This window comes from Papio anubis, chromosome 8, assembly GCF_008728515.1.
Source record: "Papio anubis isolate 15944 chromosome 8, Panubis1.0, whole genome shotgun sequence".
Classification (NCBI taxonomy): domain Eukaryota; kingdom Metazoa; phylum Chordata; class Mammalia; order Primates; family Cercopithecidae; genus Papio; species Papio anubis.
This window is the reverse complement of record NC_044983.1, coordinates 31,688,191-31,706,339: the sequence shown is the minus strand read 5'-3', so window position 1 is coordinate 31,706,339 and position 18,149 is coordinate 31,688,191. Positions and strand designations below refer to the sequence as shown.

The window sequence follows — 18,149 nt, the reverse complement described above, 5'->3', positions numbered from 1 at the left end:
ATTGAATATCGGCTAATGGTTTAACATTTACATTCATAATCATAATATCCCTTGGGGCTTATTTTGTTCATCTTTGAAGTCCCAGAATTCTCAGCTCAATACTTTTCAAATAATAGGACTCAGTAAAACCTTACTTTTTAGAAATGTCTATGCTTCTCTGAGTTAGTAATGTCTTCTGTCTCCAGATATGTTGACTGCAATAGAAAGCACTTTAGGAGGTCGAGGTGGGAGGCATCACTTGAGCTCAGGAGGTTGAGAGCAGCCTGGGGAACATAGTGAGGATGCTGTCCCAATCAATCAATCAATCAATCAGTCAATCCAGTTTTAGTAACTAACCAACAAACCAGAGTGTGATACATCTGTATGTGGCCTTTAATAATTAAGAATTAAGAGGTAGCAATAAACCCTCTACAGAGTTATGTAGCCTCATCATGCAAGTTTCATGTCAGAGTTCTGCAGAACATTCTGGGACTCCGAACTGGCTTTGCCAGCCCCTTAAGGCCATCTCAGCCCCTGTTTCCCTGAGTGAAGAAGGGTGGTGCCTTAAACTGTTATTCCTCTTCTCTTTTCAGTGATAAGATCAGCTGTAGCATCAAGGAGTAGCGGCAGTGGTGACATGAGCTGGGCAGACAGTGGTGACAGTGATAGTGGCAGTGATAATAACCTGGGAGTGCTGGCTAGGGAGTTTTTGCCCGGTTAGCTCACTCCCATCAGTGGAACCTCAGAGATCCACGGACCTACACTCTGGACAATTCTCTTCCCAAAACCTCTTCTCTTCCAAACACCTAATTCTCACTTTTTCTTATTATTGAAAGAAACTGAATTTTGTTTTGTGCTTGGATATTGACGTCGTCAGAATGCTTTACTTTACTTTAAGCTTATTCTAGGGACTTCTAATAGGGAAGTAGTACTACTCATAGTTATCTCAAACACTAGAAGTTGTCTGAGTTTTGTGAAACAAACGATTTAACCCAAAGCAGGAAATGAGAAAAAACTCAGGTCACTGCAAGTTTAGTTACAGCTGAGGTGATTAACAATGGTTGTAATTTATGAACTATTGCTATTCATACAATAGTCATATTTTGCCAATTATTTCATGAGCTTTAACGTCTTTTGGCCATAGTTTTTCCTTCAGATGGGTAAAAGGCTCTGTAGTAAAATCTTTTAGCAAAAAGAAAGTCTTTATCTCTGTTTAATTAAGTGTCAAGAACACAGTGAAGAGGATTTGTCATTTGTGATACAATTAGAATGTAGTCAAACAGTATTACTGGAGGCCTTCACCCCAACCTAATTATTCTTTGTAGTTACCTGGGTCTCAGTATTCTGTATATTTTGATTCTTAGCCCAGAGAAGGAATTTATAGCACAGTACCTGAATGGGGAATGTGTTTTTGGTTTCAAGTATTTTGATGGTTTCTTTCTTAAAAGGAATCTCATCTGCTGATTTTATATTTTTCCTTCTTAAATACAAGGCTTGCATTTTTCTTTTACATTATCACCAGATGGATGAAGAGAAGGGAAAATAGAAGCCTAGGATGGTGGTAACAAGGGGATAGCACCAAGAAACATGGTATTTTTAGAAAAATCTAGGAGCAAGACAGCAAGAAAAAACTTGCAGCAGAACTTGGAATAATCAGTTGTGATCAGATGGAAGTTCCAAGCTTTTGAAATGGACCTCTGTATTAGTCATATTCTGATAGGAAAACAAATTATTCTAGGTATTTTAAACAGTGGAAATGTATTACAAGAATTGGTTACAAAGGGGCTGAAGGGCTGGTGGAGCAAAAGACAGGAAGAGAAGGTTATACAGAATGAATAACTGCAGGAAATCCCTGCTACGCTTGGACTGGAGAGGCACAGGAAAAGTAGCATTGCCCAGAGTGTGGGCTAGTGGGTCTCTGAGACTCTACTGTTGGGGATGAGTTAATCGGGCAAGAATTCTCTAGCCAGCACTCCCAGGTTATTGTCACTGCTACTATCACTATCACCACTCTCTGCCTAGCTCATGTCACCACTGCCACTACTCCTTGATGCTATAGCTGATCTTATCACAGTCAGGAGTGCTAATGGTTGCTCTGCTACTTGAGCATTGGAAGAGGTTCCTTCTCTCTTCCTTCTGAGACAGGATAGTTCCCATGACCCCCTTGCGGGCCTTGCAACAGGGGTGGCTTGTTTACTTGGCCACCATGCTCAAACCCCTTGCAGGAAAGGGAGCACGCAGGTGAGCGGGTGCAGGAGCTGGGACAAGTGCTTTTGGGCACCAGCAGGAACAAACTGTGTACCAGCCCACAGCAGTGTCTAGGGATTGCCTGCGACCTCTGGAGCCCCAGAGGGCATGTGTTACAATCAGTGCTGTTTTAGCACGTGCCATCCATGGATGGCTAAGTGTTAAACAGCTCAGCGGAGAGTCAGTGTGACAGCCTCTTGCACCTAAGCCTAGTTCCTTTTCCAGTGCCCAAGAGGAATGAGGTCACACGGACTTGAAGGATGGTAAATGTGGAGGTTTTATTGAGTGGTGGAAGTGGCTCTCAGTGGGATGGGGAGCTGGAAAGGGGATGGAGTGGGAAGATAATCTTCCCCTGGAGTTTGGCCAGGGATGGCGAAACTCCTCTCTGACTGTCCCAGGCCAAACTGCTCTCCGACCATCCCTGGCCAAACTCCTCTCTGACTATAATCTCTGATGTCCAGTTGTCTCATCTCCTCGATGTTCAGATGCTCCTTCTCATCTCTCCTTTTCTGCCACACCGCTCTGCTTCTCTGCCAGGGGAGCTTGGGGTTTTTATGGGCACAGGATAGGGGGTGGGGCAGGTCAAAAGGCAACATTCGGGTGGGAAAGCGGGGATGTAAATTTCTCATTTAGGGCCAAGGGTTCAGGCTTGAGGGTAGAACCCTCGCCAGGGACCCTGCCCTCTTCTACCCAGTATTTCCCTGCCTCCTGTTTGTATCATTCCCACCTTCAGTCTTCCTACAGTGCTCCTACTTGTAACACCTAATTGCAAGCCAGTTGTCCAAGGAACCTGAGGAGTAAAGTTTGCAGGGTTTCAGCCCCATACAATAAGGAGCATAGCATAGAAGGTTGGACATGGAGCTGAGCAACTGAGAAGCCAATGACTCATGCAGCTTCCTCTTAGCAAAAAGTACTAAGCTGACTCTGTGCTCTTTATGAACCCGGGTTTGGCTGACAGTACTGTAATCTTGGGCAAAAGACTATTGTACAATAGGGCTAGTGTTTTAAATCCCAAAGGCAGGTGTGTCAGGGGCATTGGTGTATCTGGAAGAAATTTTTCTCCACTGGAAAGGAGGTCTCTGCTTTAAATTCTGTGCTTTAGAGATGAGTTTATTTGAAGCATTGGCACATTGACCCATTATGCTGGAGATGCTTTTTTTTTTTTAATTTTTAAGAACAAAACCTTTCATGTATATCATGTTTTGTTTCTTATAGGAATTTGGCATTGGTATATTTGAAATCATTCCAGAAAAAATATGAACGTGAAAAACAACTTTATCTGCTGGCTTACAGAGTTGGTTCAGCATGTGAAAGATTAAGGGGTTACTCAGATCTGGGGCAGTGTTGCTAAGTGGCAGGTCCTTATGTGATCTGGAGTCAGTCTGGACATTGTGGGTAAAGAGGGGCAAGACCTAGAACAGGATATGAGTGAACTTCCACTCTTACTCCAAAGAGGAAGAGGAAATGAGTGGTTCATTTGTGCGGGTCCTGAGTGGATGGATGGGAAGGCTTGAGGGATTAGGTGAGGGTCAGTTAGCAAGTAAGGGAGAGTCCTTTCTTTCCCCTTTTTTACCTCATTCCAGGTCCCAAGAAGAATCACAACCTTTGGCAGAAAATGATGGTAATTTTTATTTTATTTTATTTGTATTTTTTCGAGACAAGATCTTGCTCTGTCACCCAGGCTGGAGTACAGTAGCATAATCATGGTGCACTGCAGCCTCAACCTCTTGGGCTCAAGCGGATCCTCCTACCTCAGCCTCCTGAATATCTGGGACTATAGGTGTGCACCATCACATCCAGCTAATTTTTAAAAAACATTTCTTGTGGACAGGGACTCACTGTGTTGCCCAGGTTGGCCTTGAACTCCTGGGCTCAAGCAATCCTTCTGCCTCAGTCTCCCAAAAGGACACAACAGTTTTATGGTAGAGATTATTTTTTAAAACAGATTACCTTTGGATGGCATTCTGCAGGAGCACTTGTCTTTTCCAAATTAAGGCAGGCTGGGCTTTCCACATCATTAGTGTGCTAAAGCTGGCTAACATTTCTGTGGGTGTAATTGCAAGTACTAAGAATGAGTTACTCATTCCATGGAATCAACATTGCAGCAGGGCCCGTCATCCCTCCAGTCCTTTCCTATTTGCTGGTCTGATGTTCTTGTCCCCACCCGGGGTTTTCAGTATAGATGAGTGATTCATGCTTCGTTAGTAAAGTGAGGTTAATAATGTATGTTGCCTTCTGTTTTCACCAGTTTGTGTGGGAGTAATGAAAGAAGAGGCCATGCCCTTGCAGAAGGAGAGGGGCACATAAACACGTCCCATAAAGTATGTCGCTCTCAGGCTCTTCTCTATTTCAGATCCAGTCTCCATAGTCAGCAATCTGGCACCCTTTGCCAGCATTCATTTTATTCCATTTGTATTCCAAGTTGCAGTTCCCTTTACAATGCACATTAGTGCTAAAGATCTATTTAGCTGTTGTTTAAAGGAACGAATACATTTGTCAGAATTCAGTAGACACAAAATAACCCAGAGGAGTGCAAGTTTGAATCTGAAGTTGTTAAATTTAAGAGCAGTGAGCATGACTAGAAAACTAGTGAGCCAGTTGCACATACGTTAGTCACATTTTTATGGATATACCATAGGTTAATTGATTTTCATTTCTCTATAGACTCCAGTTCCAACTCTTGTTATAGTAGGCATTGCGCTGGAGTTGGGGAGAGCTAAATAACTCAGTTTTTTTCTGAGCCACATCCAATACCTTTTAGAAATTGGTCAATATTGACACTTACATTCTAGGCCATGATATCCCCAGTGAAGTAGTTTAGGTTGGTCATGGTTCTTTTTTTTGCTTCATTTTGTTTTCAAGACAGAGTCTCGCTGTGTCGCCCAGGCTGGTGTGCAGTGGTGCAATCTCGGGTCACTGCAACCTCTGCCTCCCAAGTTCAAGCAATTCTCCTTCCTCAGCTTCTTGAGTAGCTGGGATTACAGGCATGTGCCACCATACCCAGCTAATTTTTGAATTTTTAGTAGAAACAGGGTTTCACCATGTTGGCCAGGCCAGTCTTGAACTCCTGACCTCAGGTGATCCATCCTCCTCAGCCCCCCAAAGTGCTGGGATTACAGGTGTGAGCTACCATGCCTGGCCAGGTTGGTCATGGTTCTAATTTCAGTATTCTTCAGCACTTACCTTCTGAAGCTCTAGGCTTAAGAGAGAAGCTTGCAGGGCAAAATGACTTTTTTTGAGACAGAGTCTTGCTTTGTTGCCCAGGCTGAAGTACAGTGGTGTGATCTCAGCTCACTGTAACCTCTGCCTCCCCAGTTCATGCAATTCTTCTGCCTCAGCCTCCCGAGTAGATGGGATTACTACCACCATGTGCCACCATGCCTTGCTAAGTTTTGTATTTTTAGTAGAGATGGGATTTTACCATGTTGGCCAGGCTGGTCTTGAACTCCTGACCTCAAGTAATCTGCCTGCCTCCGCCTCCCAAAGTGCTGGAATCATAGGTGTGAGCCATTGTGCCTTGCCAAAATGACCTATTTTTAATCTTCTCCAGAGAAGTTTAGTTTGAAAGAATCTGACAATCTTACAGAAAACCTATATTAGCATGATTGCGCAGATGCACACGCATGTGTGGTTGTGTTTTGTGTGGATGTATCTCAGGGAAGTTACCAGGAAATGGCTTTTATAGATAGCAAACATGGGAAATATTTCTGGAACGCTAGGTCCTTTTAACTTTCCTGTCTATTAAGAAGCATCTCCCACTATTAAAGGCAGCTGCGCCTCTGCAGACTAAACATAATTCAGATGAATGCAGGAGACCTTCTCATTTTCATTTTTAAAATGGCCTGTTACTTCTTCATGCATGTGTGTGAATAGATTCCGCAGGCATTTTTGGCCACTATAGATTGTATGAAAGAGGGATTTTCTACCCTTCCTTCCCATATGGAGATTCTCATATCAGCAGAGCTATGAGTGAGCCTGTAAGCCTGCATCTCCTAGTTGTCATGAGTGACAGGTTTGGAGTCCTGTTCCTATTACCAATACAACCTGAGCAGACCTACATAGTGGCCACAAGAGTCTAGACACAACTGCCTTCAGCTCTTCCTCCTCTTTCTTGATGTAGACCAGCAGAGATGGGACTTGAGCCCTGTCCATTCTCTGAAGCACCCGAGGCAGGCTTTGTGTCTTTCTGCTTCCCAGCTCCGCATCTGGGATCTTTGCTGAGGTGCACCCATGCTGAGCCAGGTTAAGAATCTTCCATGTGCCACCTAGCAGGTAGCAGCAGTGACTGGTGTTTGGGTCACTCACTCAAAACCCCTGTGCCTGATCCCCCCAGTTGACTGTGGACCCACTTTTGTTTTAATCATATCCTCTTTAATCTCTCATCTCATACCTTGAATCCCTGCTTCTGATTCCTGTGGATCGGACTCTGGTACTTTCTCTCCCAGGTAATGGCCTTGATTCTCTGCTAGGCCTTAGGCGGCAACTTTGTGTTCTAACTCAATTTTATAGGTTCTGGTTCCTATCATTGGCCACTCGACCAGCTTAGACCCTTTTTGAGCAGCAACTGTTGTACTTCAATGCAGTCAGTTGCCTTTCTTCTCACATTCTCTTTCATATCCTCATGTTTCTCTATCTTAATGATTATTAACCTTTGCCAGCCATCCAACTCTATCTGCCATTAGATTGGAAGTATATGGGTGAGTATTCTTTTTGAAGCCTAAGGTCAAATATAGCAAATGCCAATAAACAAAGACAAACCCATTTTTACATGTTAGTACTTCATTGCCGATGATTGAGAATAAAAGCCTGTTATCAAAACAGAGGCACTTTCTTCAGCAATTTCTCTGTGCTTAGTATATATCCTGTGACATAATCTTATCTGATCTTTGTTTAAAAGCCTTTCTTGATTAATTGATTTCTCATTGACGTAGTGTTGGCACCGAAGAGTTTATCTATTTGTGGGAGTGTACACTAGCATTAAATAATTAATTTTTATGAGCTCTGCCAGAAAATGTTGATAAAGTTTTGTTTTGGCGTAAATATATATTCGGTATTTTCTTTTCTGGTGGGTATTGGAAGATGGATTTTTTTCCCCATTTCCTTATATTTATTTTTTAAAAACTCAAGGGTCTACAAAATTATCTACGTCAAGAATACTTCAGAAATTGTATATTACCTATTGTGTTATTGTCTTAGTTCTTCTTTCTCAGTTATTGAAGTAAGTTCTCCCTGATTGGATCTCTACCCATGCAGTCAGGAAACAATCGCTTACCACATCCATCACTTCTGTCTGCACATCATCATGTTTCAGAGGTTTTTCAGTTAATCCTGTGGATGCTACGGTCACTCATAATTGTAATCCTGTTAGGCCTTCTTTATTTCTTGATGCGCTTGTTAATTCCTGTCCATCCTGCAGTGGTCTGTAACATAGTACTATTATCAGCTCTTTCGTCTTTAAAAGCCTCTTGTCTACCATTTTGACTAAGATTGATTAACTGCACTTTGCTGAAATCGATCATTTTGGATTAAAAAAAAAGATATCCTCTATATTTCTTCTGGCTACTTTTGCACGGTTTCACTTTTTTTTTTTTTTTTTTTGGCGATTACTCAACCTGCTGACCTGGTTGCTGTCCTTTTATGCCTTCCTTTCTCTTGCTCTTTTCTTTTTAAAGAACTATCTTTATCTCTTTATTTCTCCTGTTTTCTTGTAGGCAACACTTTCAGGAAGAAAAGCCCATCGCAGGAGGCAGTGGAGTAAACTCTCCTTCAGAACCTGGCCAGACACGACTCCCGTTTCCTTTTTCATCAAATGAGAAATGATAGTCCCCCTCTTTGGTGATCCTCTACCTGAGTAGTTTCTGGGGTGAAAGCCTTGTGACTGACTGCCAGGCACTTTGCAGTGATACTGTAACATGCTTCGTGTGTGTGTGTGTGTGTGTATGTATATGTATATGTACACACATACACACACACACACACACACACACATATGTATTTTGAGAAGGAGTCTTGCCCTGTCACCCAGGCTGGAGTGCAGTGGCTCAATCTTTGCCTCTCAGGTTCAAGTGATTCTCATGCCTCAGCCTCCCAGGTAGCTGGGATTACAGGCAATGTGTCACCACACCCAGCTAATTTTTGTATTTTTAGTATTTTTACCATGTTAGCCAGGCCGATCTCGAACTCCTGATCTCAAGGGCTCCCAAAGTGCTGGAATTACAGGCATGAGCCACACTGCACCTGGCCACATGCTTCTTATTCATAGCCTCAGACTCCTCTGTATTCTAATCTTACCAGGTAGACCCAAACTTAGCAACATTCTTTTGGAAATACTAATTAATATCTCATTTTCTTCTCCTAGGTACTGACTTTAACATAGACAGCTTACCTCTGCCTCGGAAAGCCCATCATGACTGGGCTCTTTTTCACGAAGAGTCCCCGAAAAACAATTATAAGCTCTTTCATAAACCGGTGATCACCTTGTTCAACTACACTGCCACGTTCAGCAGGCATTCCCACTTGCCACTAACTACCCAATACTTGGAGAGCATTGAAGTCCTGAAGTCACTCCGATACCTAGTTCCTTTGCAGTCCAAAAACAAGCTTAGAAAAAGACTTGCTCCGCTGGTCTATGTACAGTCAGACTGTGACCCACCGTCAGACAGGGACAGCTATGTTCGCGAGCTCATGGCTTACATCGAGGTTGATTCCTATGGTGAATGTTTACGCAACAAAGACCTCCCTCAGCAGCTGAAAAATCCAGCCTCTATGGATGCCGATGGTTTTTATAGGATCATTGCACAGTATAAGTTTATCCTAGCTTTTGAGAATGCCGTTTGTGATGACTACATCACTGAGAAGTTCTGGAGGCCACTGAAACTGGGGGTGGTCCCTGTATATTACGGATCCCCCAGCATCACAGACTGGCTTCCAAGTAACAAAAGTGCTATTCTTGTATCAGAATTTTCTCACCCCAGGGAACTGGCAACTTACATCAGACGACTGGATTCTGATGACGGATTGTATGAGGCCTATGTAGAATGGAAGCTGAAGGGTGAGATCTCTAACCAGCGACTTCTGACAGCTCTCAGGGAACGGAAATGGGGAGTGCAAGACGTCAACCAGGACAATTACATCGATGCATTTGAGTGTATGGTGTGCACCAAGGTGTGGGATAATATCAGGCTTCAGGAAAAGGTAAGCAAATCAAAGGTGGGCATAGAGCCAGCACGCTGGCCGTCTTGATGTTCTCTGCTCTCCTGCGTTTCCTTCTGTTGTTGCTACCTCATCAGTGTTCTTCATTCCTATCAGAGAGACCAGGCTCTGCAGGAAGGTTGAATGTTCCATTACTACCTTTTGGGACTGTTGTGAAGTTTACAAGCCCCGGACAGGCCTTCATTCCTGAAAGCCTTCATTCTCCTTTATTGTTTTTTCTGGAGGACCCCATGCTGCAGGTGCTGGGCAGTGACACAGAAAGCTGCAAAAAAGGGGACGAAGTCCCAAACATAAAAAATTAAGAGTTCTTGCCAGGCATGGTGGCTCACACCTGTAATTGGAGCACTTTGGGAGGTTGAGGCGGGTGGATCACTTGAGCCCAGGAGTTCGAGACCAGCCTGGGCAACATGGCAAAACCCCATCTCTATTAAAAATACAAGAATTAGCCGGGTGTGGTGGCATGCACTTGTAATTCCAGCTACTCGAGAGGCTGAAGTGAGAGAATTGCTGGAATCCAGGACACAGAGGTTGCAGTGAGCCGAGATCACACCACTGTACTATAGCCTGGGTGACAGAGCAAGACTCTGTCTCAAAAAAAAAAAAAAAAAAAAAGTTCTGCTTATGCACACAGTCAATCCTTTAGCCTCTCCATCAGTGCCGTGGCGAAGGAGTACGATAATTTCTGCCAGACCTCTCACACTGACGCTCTGCAGCCTCCACTTTCAAACTCATTTTCATTTCGCTTGCTGCTCTGATATTTACTCTTTCTCTTTCTGGCACACACATGCTTGTTAATATAGAGAGAAAGTACTCAAATAAAGATGAGGATAATCCTTATAAAAACTTTCTTAAATTGTTACGAACTTCTTAGTAATGTCTTCAAATTTCTAGATTGTGCTTGGTGTTTGTTTGCTTACTTTATTTATTTATAATGGGAATGAACCTACTTTATGTGTAACTGAATTTGTTCAAAGGAAATTTGTTGAAAGAAAAAGAAAGATTACTTTCAGCTTCTCCTGAAATGTTTACAGAGTGAGGTGGCCCACACATAGCACTTACCTGTCACCCATCATTGCTGTGCCAGACTCTCACAGATGTGTAAGGTTTTATCTAAAATTTTTCTTCTTCTTCTTTTTTTTTTTTTTTGAGATGGAATCTCACTCTGTTGCCCAGGCTGGAGTGCAGTGGCACGATCTCAGCTCATTGCAACCTCCACCTCCCAGGTTCAAGCAATTCTCATGCCTCAGCCTCCCGAGGAGCTGGGACTATAGGCATGAGTCACCACACCTGACTAATGTATTTTTAGTAGAGACGGGGTTTCACCATGTTGGCCAGGCTGGTCTCGAACTCCTGACCTCAGGTGATTTGCCTGTCTCAGCCTCCCAAAGTGCTGGAATTCCAGGTGTGAGCCACCATGCCTGGCCTTATCTAAATTTTCCAAAGTCCAACAACTTTTCTTAAATATTTACATGTTTACTTTGGTTATTATATAAATTTTAGGTCAAACATAAACCTAAACAGTATATGAAATTATCTTTAGGTATTGTATGTATACCATACAGGGCTTTCAAATACTAATTATGTATTTGGTAGACAAATTTAAAATATTTGAAATATATATTTTTAAGATTTTAAGAACTACGAAAATTTAAATTCTTCTTTCTTGTTTTGTATAACTGTTCAACTCATAAAATCATGTATTTTATGCTGACTGTCTTGGTCTGCAACATGAACACTAAATATTACATCATTCTTCTCAGAGAATGCATCCTGATTTCTGATGGCTTCCTGTATGATCTAATTTATAGGGCCATAAGCAAAAAATTAAATACACACACACACACCCCCCACTACCCATTCACACACCCACCCCTGTGAAAACATGAGAGAGTAGAGACTACATTAATTGTCCATGCTATACCAATTATTTATTCTCAAAATATATCAAGATAGAAAACAGAATTTCTCAGGGTGATGATTTGCTTGGGCTAGGTTTCAAGATCATTTCAAGGCTTCAAGATTATATTCACAGAAAACTGAAATATGCAAACCCTAACTGCTTCTGTACCTCACAAAAACCCTATTGAGATAATTATTGGGAACTGGAAGAGAGGGTATGCTGGCATTGGTAAATAGCTTTTTTTTTTTTTTCCCGAGACAGAGTCTCACTCTGTCCCCCAGGTTGGAGTGCAGTGGCACAATCTCAGCTCACTGCAAGCTCTGCCTCCCAGGTTCACGCCATTCTCCTGCCTCAGCCTCCTGAATAGCTGGGACTACAGGCGCCCGCCACCACGCCTGGCTAATTTTTTGTATTTTTAGTAGAGACGGAGTTTCACCGCGTTAGCCAGGATGGTCTTGATCTCCTGACGTCATGATCTGCCCGCCTTGGCATCCTAAAGTGCTGGGATTACAGGGGTGAGCCACCATGCCCGGCCGGTAAATAGCTTTAAAAAAGATGTAGGAGATCATTCCTTCAGTTCTAACAGAAACAGCTAACTGAATGTGGCATTTCAGAATGCCCAAAGGTGGTATGATTGAATGTCCTTCTCTTTGGACTCATTGAGGAAAATGAGAGTTAGGCTTTTCTCCAGTGTGCTCTGATTCCTCCCAGAGAGGTGGTCAGTGAAGATGATTAGGAGGCTCTGCTTGCATTTTAATGAAGTAGTTCCAATTCCAAAATGCTAATGTGCTCATTATTGAAAAGCAGAATAAAACATTCTATGAAAGTAAATGAAAAGGTATTAGACCACTTTTTTTTTTTTTTTCCCCAGACAGAGCCTTGCTCTGTCACCCAGGCTGGAGTACAGTGGCGTGATCTCAGCTCACTGCAACGTCTGCCTCCTAGGCTCAAGTGATTCTCGTGCCTCAGCCTCTCAAGCAGCTGGGATTACAGGCACATGCCATCACACCCAGCTAATTTTTGTATTTTTAGTAGAGACAGAGTTTCTACCATGTTGACCAGGCTGGTCTCGAACTCACGACCTCAGGTGATCCACCCACCTCGGCCTCCCAAAGCTCTGGGATTACAGGCATGAGTCACGGCGCCCAGCCACTAGTTTTCATTTGCACTTATTTTATGGGATTTGTTCTATATGGCACAACATATTCTATATGAACACAACATGTTCTATATGGCACAATCCCGAAGTGCTGGGATTACAGATGTGAGCCACCATACCTGGCCTGAAGAAGGTATTCTGTAACCCCTGAGTGATAGAGTAGGCAGAGGTATGGGGGACAAGGAAGTTCCCTATGAGTGTATCTAAGGTAGGTGTCAATTTCAGTAAGGACTAATTGCTATTCCTTCTTGAGTAAAAGGATTTTAGCCTGTCACTGAGAGACTAGAGGCTACACATTCTCCTCAAGGAATGGTGCCTTATTAGAAACTTCAGCATTGATCATTGTTGCTAGTAGATCAGGTCTTCAACAGTCGCAGTGATGAATTCTGCCTTTGAGTGAGAGCCAAAGCTCTTCTGTTCATGCATAGCCTCCATCATTCCCACAATGTCCTGTTCATGGGTCAATGGAACCAGTATTGGGGTAACAAAGGGACAGGCCAGCTGATAACTCATAATACCTACCTGCTTGTCGTGAGCTTTCTCTCAGTGGCTGCTTATTGGTGTGCATCAATATCAGATATTGATTGGAGCCATGCTGATCCTGTATAGATACCAATTTCAGCAAGGCAGCTGCAGTTGGAACTACTGTCAGGTTAAGTTCCTGGTAGTCCCCTGACATCTGCCATGATTTATCTGTTTTTTTTTTTTTCAGGGGTCAGAACGGTGAATTAAATTGTGGTGATGGGGATTATGATGGGGAAAACTCCTTGGTCTTATGGGGCATTGATCTCTGCAGTTTTTCCAAGATGATGGTGTTGCTTCAGACTTACTATCCTATCTGAGGGGGCAGTTGTTTTTTGAGACAGAGTGTCACTCTGTCGCCCGGGCTGGAGTGCAGTGGCGTGATCTAGGCTCACTGCAACCTCTGCCTCTCGGATTCAAGCGAATCGCCTGCCTCAGCCTCCTGAGTAGCTAGGATTACAGGCATGCACCACCACACCCAGCTAATTTTTGTATATTTAGTAGAGATGGGGTTTCACCATATTGGCCAGGCTGGTCTCACTGAGGGGGCAGTTTTAAGGATTTGACTTTTTTTTTTTTTTTTTTTTTAACCATAATGTCTTTTACCTCACAGGTCAGGAAACTTATGTAAAGTTTCTCCTGGCTGCTAAGTATAACCATCCCAGATACTTATTTGGTAACCAAAGAAATAAACACCAGGTGGATTCGCACACCCACTGAAGCAATTGGGCATAGGCAGAAACTCCATTTATCAGCTGGCCATTATGTGCTCCCACTGTTATCAGGGAACTGTGATTTTAGAGCTTCGAGCCTCCAGTGACATTACCAACTCAGACCCTATATCCAACAGTCTTTAAAAATTGGAGTTTTCTGAACATTCTAACTCCCTGAGCTTTCTGACCATTTTCCTCAATTTTTGTTTAACTCTTTATTTGTAATTATTATAGGTGAATACTAGTTATATATATTTATGGGGGTACGTGTGATGATTTGATACAGGCATGCAATGTGTAAGGACCAAATCAGAGTAACTGGGGTATCCATGACCTCAAACATTTATCACTTCTTTGTGTTAGGAACATTCCAATTGCATTTTTTTAGGTTTTTTTTTTTTTTTCTTTTTTGTTGAGATGCAGTTTTGCTCTTGTTGCCCAGGCTGTAGTGCAATGGCATGATCTTGGGTCACTGCAACCTCTGCCTCCCGAGTTCAAGTAATTCTCCTGCCTCAGCCTCCAGAGTAGCTGGGATTACAGGTGCCCACCACCACTCCTGGCTAATTTTTGTATTTTTTTTAGTAGAGACAGGGTTTCACTATGTTGGCCAGGCTGGTCTCGAACTCCTGACTTCAGGTGATCCACCTGCCTTGCCCCCTCCCAAAGTGCGTGGACACAACTGCACATGGCCCTTTTTTTTTTTTTTTTTTTTTTTGAGACAGAGTCTCGCTCTGTTGCCCATGATCTCAGCTCACTGCAGCCTCCACCTCCCAGGGTTCAAGCTGTTCTTCTGCCTCAGCTTCCCGAGTAGCTGGGATTACAGGCACGGGCCACTACACCCAGCTAATTTTTGTGTTTTTTAGTTGAGACGGGGGTTTCAACATGTTGGCCAGGCTGGTCTTGAACTCCTGACTTCAAGTGATCCTCCCACCTCAGCCTCCCAAAGTGCTGAGATTACAGGTAGGAGCCACTGCGCCTGGCCACTTACCCAGTTCTTGACAGTACACCCTAGCCTTTGCTGTTTCTCTTAGTATATAAGCTATTTCTTCTCAGAGTAGGGCCTCTTTCTCACTTAGGTGATGAATGCTGGTGATAAAGCAGGTGATATTAATTTTAACAGGGATTGACCACCAGTGATGGGGCTTTTATTGCCATCAGGTGAATAATGCTCTTTAGCGCCACTCTTGGTACCAACGATCTTAACCTGGCTTCCACAGAGAACAAAAAGGGAAGCAGAGGCATCTGTGCCGTGATTCTGTTAGGGAGTGCAGTCCTAGAGGGTTGGAGGGAGGAACAGGGGAGTGAACCAGGGAAGGAGGGAGGGCAATGCGAGGATGTTACTCAGCTGAGTGTTAAGTGGGAGTGATTGGTTCATCCTCAGGACCCTGCCCCTGAGATGCATATACTGCACTTGGGATCAGTCCTTCCAGGTAAGGAAGGGGAAAAAATTGATCCATGGGCCCTGCTTTCTCCGTGGTCCAAAATTTGCCCCACTGGTCCTAACTCGCTCCACATTTTGGGTTGCACGTGTGTGATATGAGTGCTGAGAAGAGTTCCACAGTGACTCCAACAGTTAAATTCTAGGGCAGGAAGTCACATGGAAGGAGGTGAGGTGTGCTGTTAGCCAGAGCTCTGCGCAGGTGGAGCAAGGAATAGATGAAGTTGAGAAGTTCAGGAATGCGCTAGACGGTGGTACTCTTACCCTCGTTCATGCCTGCTCTCCCCTAGTCTAATGATCTACTGTTAAGTTTCTTTGGACGATACTCAACTGCTGCTGGGGTAGGAGAACATCAGTTCTTGCTTGTGCACAGTGATGATTTGGGTCTTCAGTTGCCTCCTACAAAACGGGCAGCCACTTCCCTTTCAGCCCCTTCTTTACATCCATTTCCAGAGGTTCTGTGTGCCACCAAATTCTGCAGCATCTTGTGCATGCTGCAGTGAACGTTGAGTTGCTTTTCTGCTTTCCCGCTGCTTCTTAGAACTCAGCTTTCTCACATCAACTAAGTCATTTGCCACCCATCTGTTAACTTTGCAACTTCCAAAATTTTTTGTTTTCTTTATCATTTTGTTTTTCTTCAGGAATCTATGCCATAATAAAAAAACACCTTACTGTCATTTTATGGGATTTCAGGAGGGAATTAAAAGTGTGTGTCTAGTCAATCATTTTTATTTGAAAGTCTCCAATTGATTGATTGATTGAGACAGGGTCTCTATCACCCAGGCTGGAGTACAGTAATGCGATCTCGGCTCACTGTAACCTCCCAACTCCCAGGCTTGAGTGGTCCTCCCACCTCAGCCTCCCAAGTAGCTGGGACTTCAGGCGCATGCCACCATGCCTAGCAAATTTTTGTATTTTTTGTAGAGATGGAGTTTTGCCATGTTGCCCAGGTTGGTCTCAAAGTCCTTAGCTCAAGCAATGCGCCCGATCAGCCTCCCAAAGTGCTGGGATTGCATGTGTTAGCCACTGTGCCCAGACTATTTTATTTATTAAACAAAGTAGTTGAAAAAAATTGTATTGAAGGTGCACTCTGATTTGGGCGTTATTGTGCTAGATAATGGTAAGCAAGAAAAGACATGGTCCCTTGTCATAGGGCTTACAATTTAGATAGACATTATTAAATAAAGGAATAAGCTTTGTGCACTGTGAAGGAAAAATTCTCTAACGTGGGAGATCTGGATACTTTTGGTAAATATTCTACGAGAGTCTTCCAAAAGGCCATCTTAATCACTGGCAGCCAGCTGTTAGTACTACTGCCACAGTATCAGAATACAGCTGTTACAGTGATTCCATTAACTACCATGCTAAGATGATGAACTCGTAACAAACGCTGCATTTAAGTGCACTCTCTTCATTTTAAAGCTTTCTAGCATAAAACATCCTTTGGTACTAAATCACCACCGGAAGTAATAACCCTACATCATCAAATGGGCACTTACTAGGAGAGCATGAACTATTTTACATGTCCTTTCTTTGAACAAACTTTTATCTACTATCTATGAAGGGTAAGACCTTACACTTCCTGTATCACCTTTCTTTGAACAAACTTTTATCTACTATCTATGAAGGGTAAGATCTTATACTTCCTGTATCACGATGTCAGTTGTTCAAAGATAGATGTACCTTTGGTCAAAATTTTTCTTCCTACAGATTAAACGTGATGTTTTAAATAGTTTGGATTTCTTTTTTAGTTAGAATGATAAGCTATAAAAATGGGCGAAGGCTTCTAGAAAAAAAGATTTAGTATGAAAGGACTAAAAGACAAGATAATTTGATTTCCTGTCTGTATTTAAAGTGAGCAAAACAGACAATCTGTCTTAAGGTTAATAGAATTTACTTTTTAACTGGAGTTGCCTGTAGTAATTTTCCATTGCTTTATATATTTTATATGTACATATAAAATTTTGATTGATTGATTGAGACAGGGTCTTGCTCTGTTGCCCAGGCTGAAGTGCAGTTGTGTGGTCATGGTTCACTATAGCTTCGACTTCCTGGACTCAAGTGATCCTTCCATCTCATCCTCCTGAGTAGCTAGGATTACAGGTGCATGTCACCATGCCTGGTTAATTTTTTAAAGTTTTTCTGTAAAGTTGGAGTCTCACTATGTTGTCCCTGCTGGTCTCAAACTCCTGGGGTCAAGCCATCCTTCTGCTTTGGCCCTCCAAAGTGCTGGGATTACAGGCGTGAGCCACAGTGCCTGGCCTTTTTTTTTTTGAGACAGGGTCTCATTCTATCACTCAGGCTGGAGTGCAGTGGTGCAATCATAGCTCACTGCAGTCTTGAACTGCTGGACTCAAGGAGTCCTCCTGCCTCAGCCTCCTGAGTAGCCGGGACTACAGCATGCGCCACCATGCCTAATTTTGTAACTTTTATTTTTGTAGAGACAGGGTCTTGCTATGTTGCCCAGGCTGGTTTTGAACTTCTGACCTCAAGCAATCCTTCCACCTTGGCCTCCCAAAGTGTTGGGATTATAGGCATGAGCCACTGTACATGATCATTTTTTGTGTTTTAAGTTGAAGATGAGAAGGAACAATTCCAAATGGGAGATTGTTATCTCATGTTTTCTACATATAAACCATCCATTTTCTTATTTATCTTCTCTTACCTTCTTAAAGTGGTGGTCTTAGAATCATGCAATGTCAGAATTGAAACTAGCTAGGGATCACCTAATTCACCATCTCTTTAGCTGCAGAAACCTAGCATTTCCATTTGACTCTTATTTTATATTACATCTCCCTGCTGAAATTCCCCTTAGGTTCATGCATATCATGCATATTGTCTCCCTTTTCTACTATATATATATATATAAAATATGTATTTTTAAAATTATACTTTATGTTCTAGGGTAGATGGGCACAACGTGCAGGTTTGTTACATATGTATACATGTGCCATGTTGGTGTGCGGCACCCATTAACTC

At 42.9% G+C, this 18,149-nt stretch overlaps 1 protein-coding gene across 2 annotated transcripts in view; it reads left to right on the top strand.

Annotated features, from left to right (window-relative positions):
* The window catches only part of FUT10 (fucosyltransferase 10), a 111,863-nt gene that overhangs the window by 80,012 nt on the left and 13,702 nt on the right, over positions 1 to 18,149 (top strand). For both annotated transcript variants that reach the window (XM_003902627.5, XM_031669480.1), the window contains one exon: positions 8,585 to 9,420. In XM_003902627.5, coding sequence (XP_003902676.2) covers positions 8,585 to 9,420 — 836 coding nt within the window. The remainder of the gene's footprint in view (positions 1 to 8,584; positions 9,421 to 18,149) is intronic.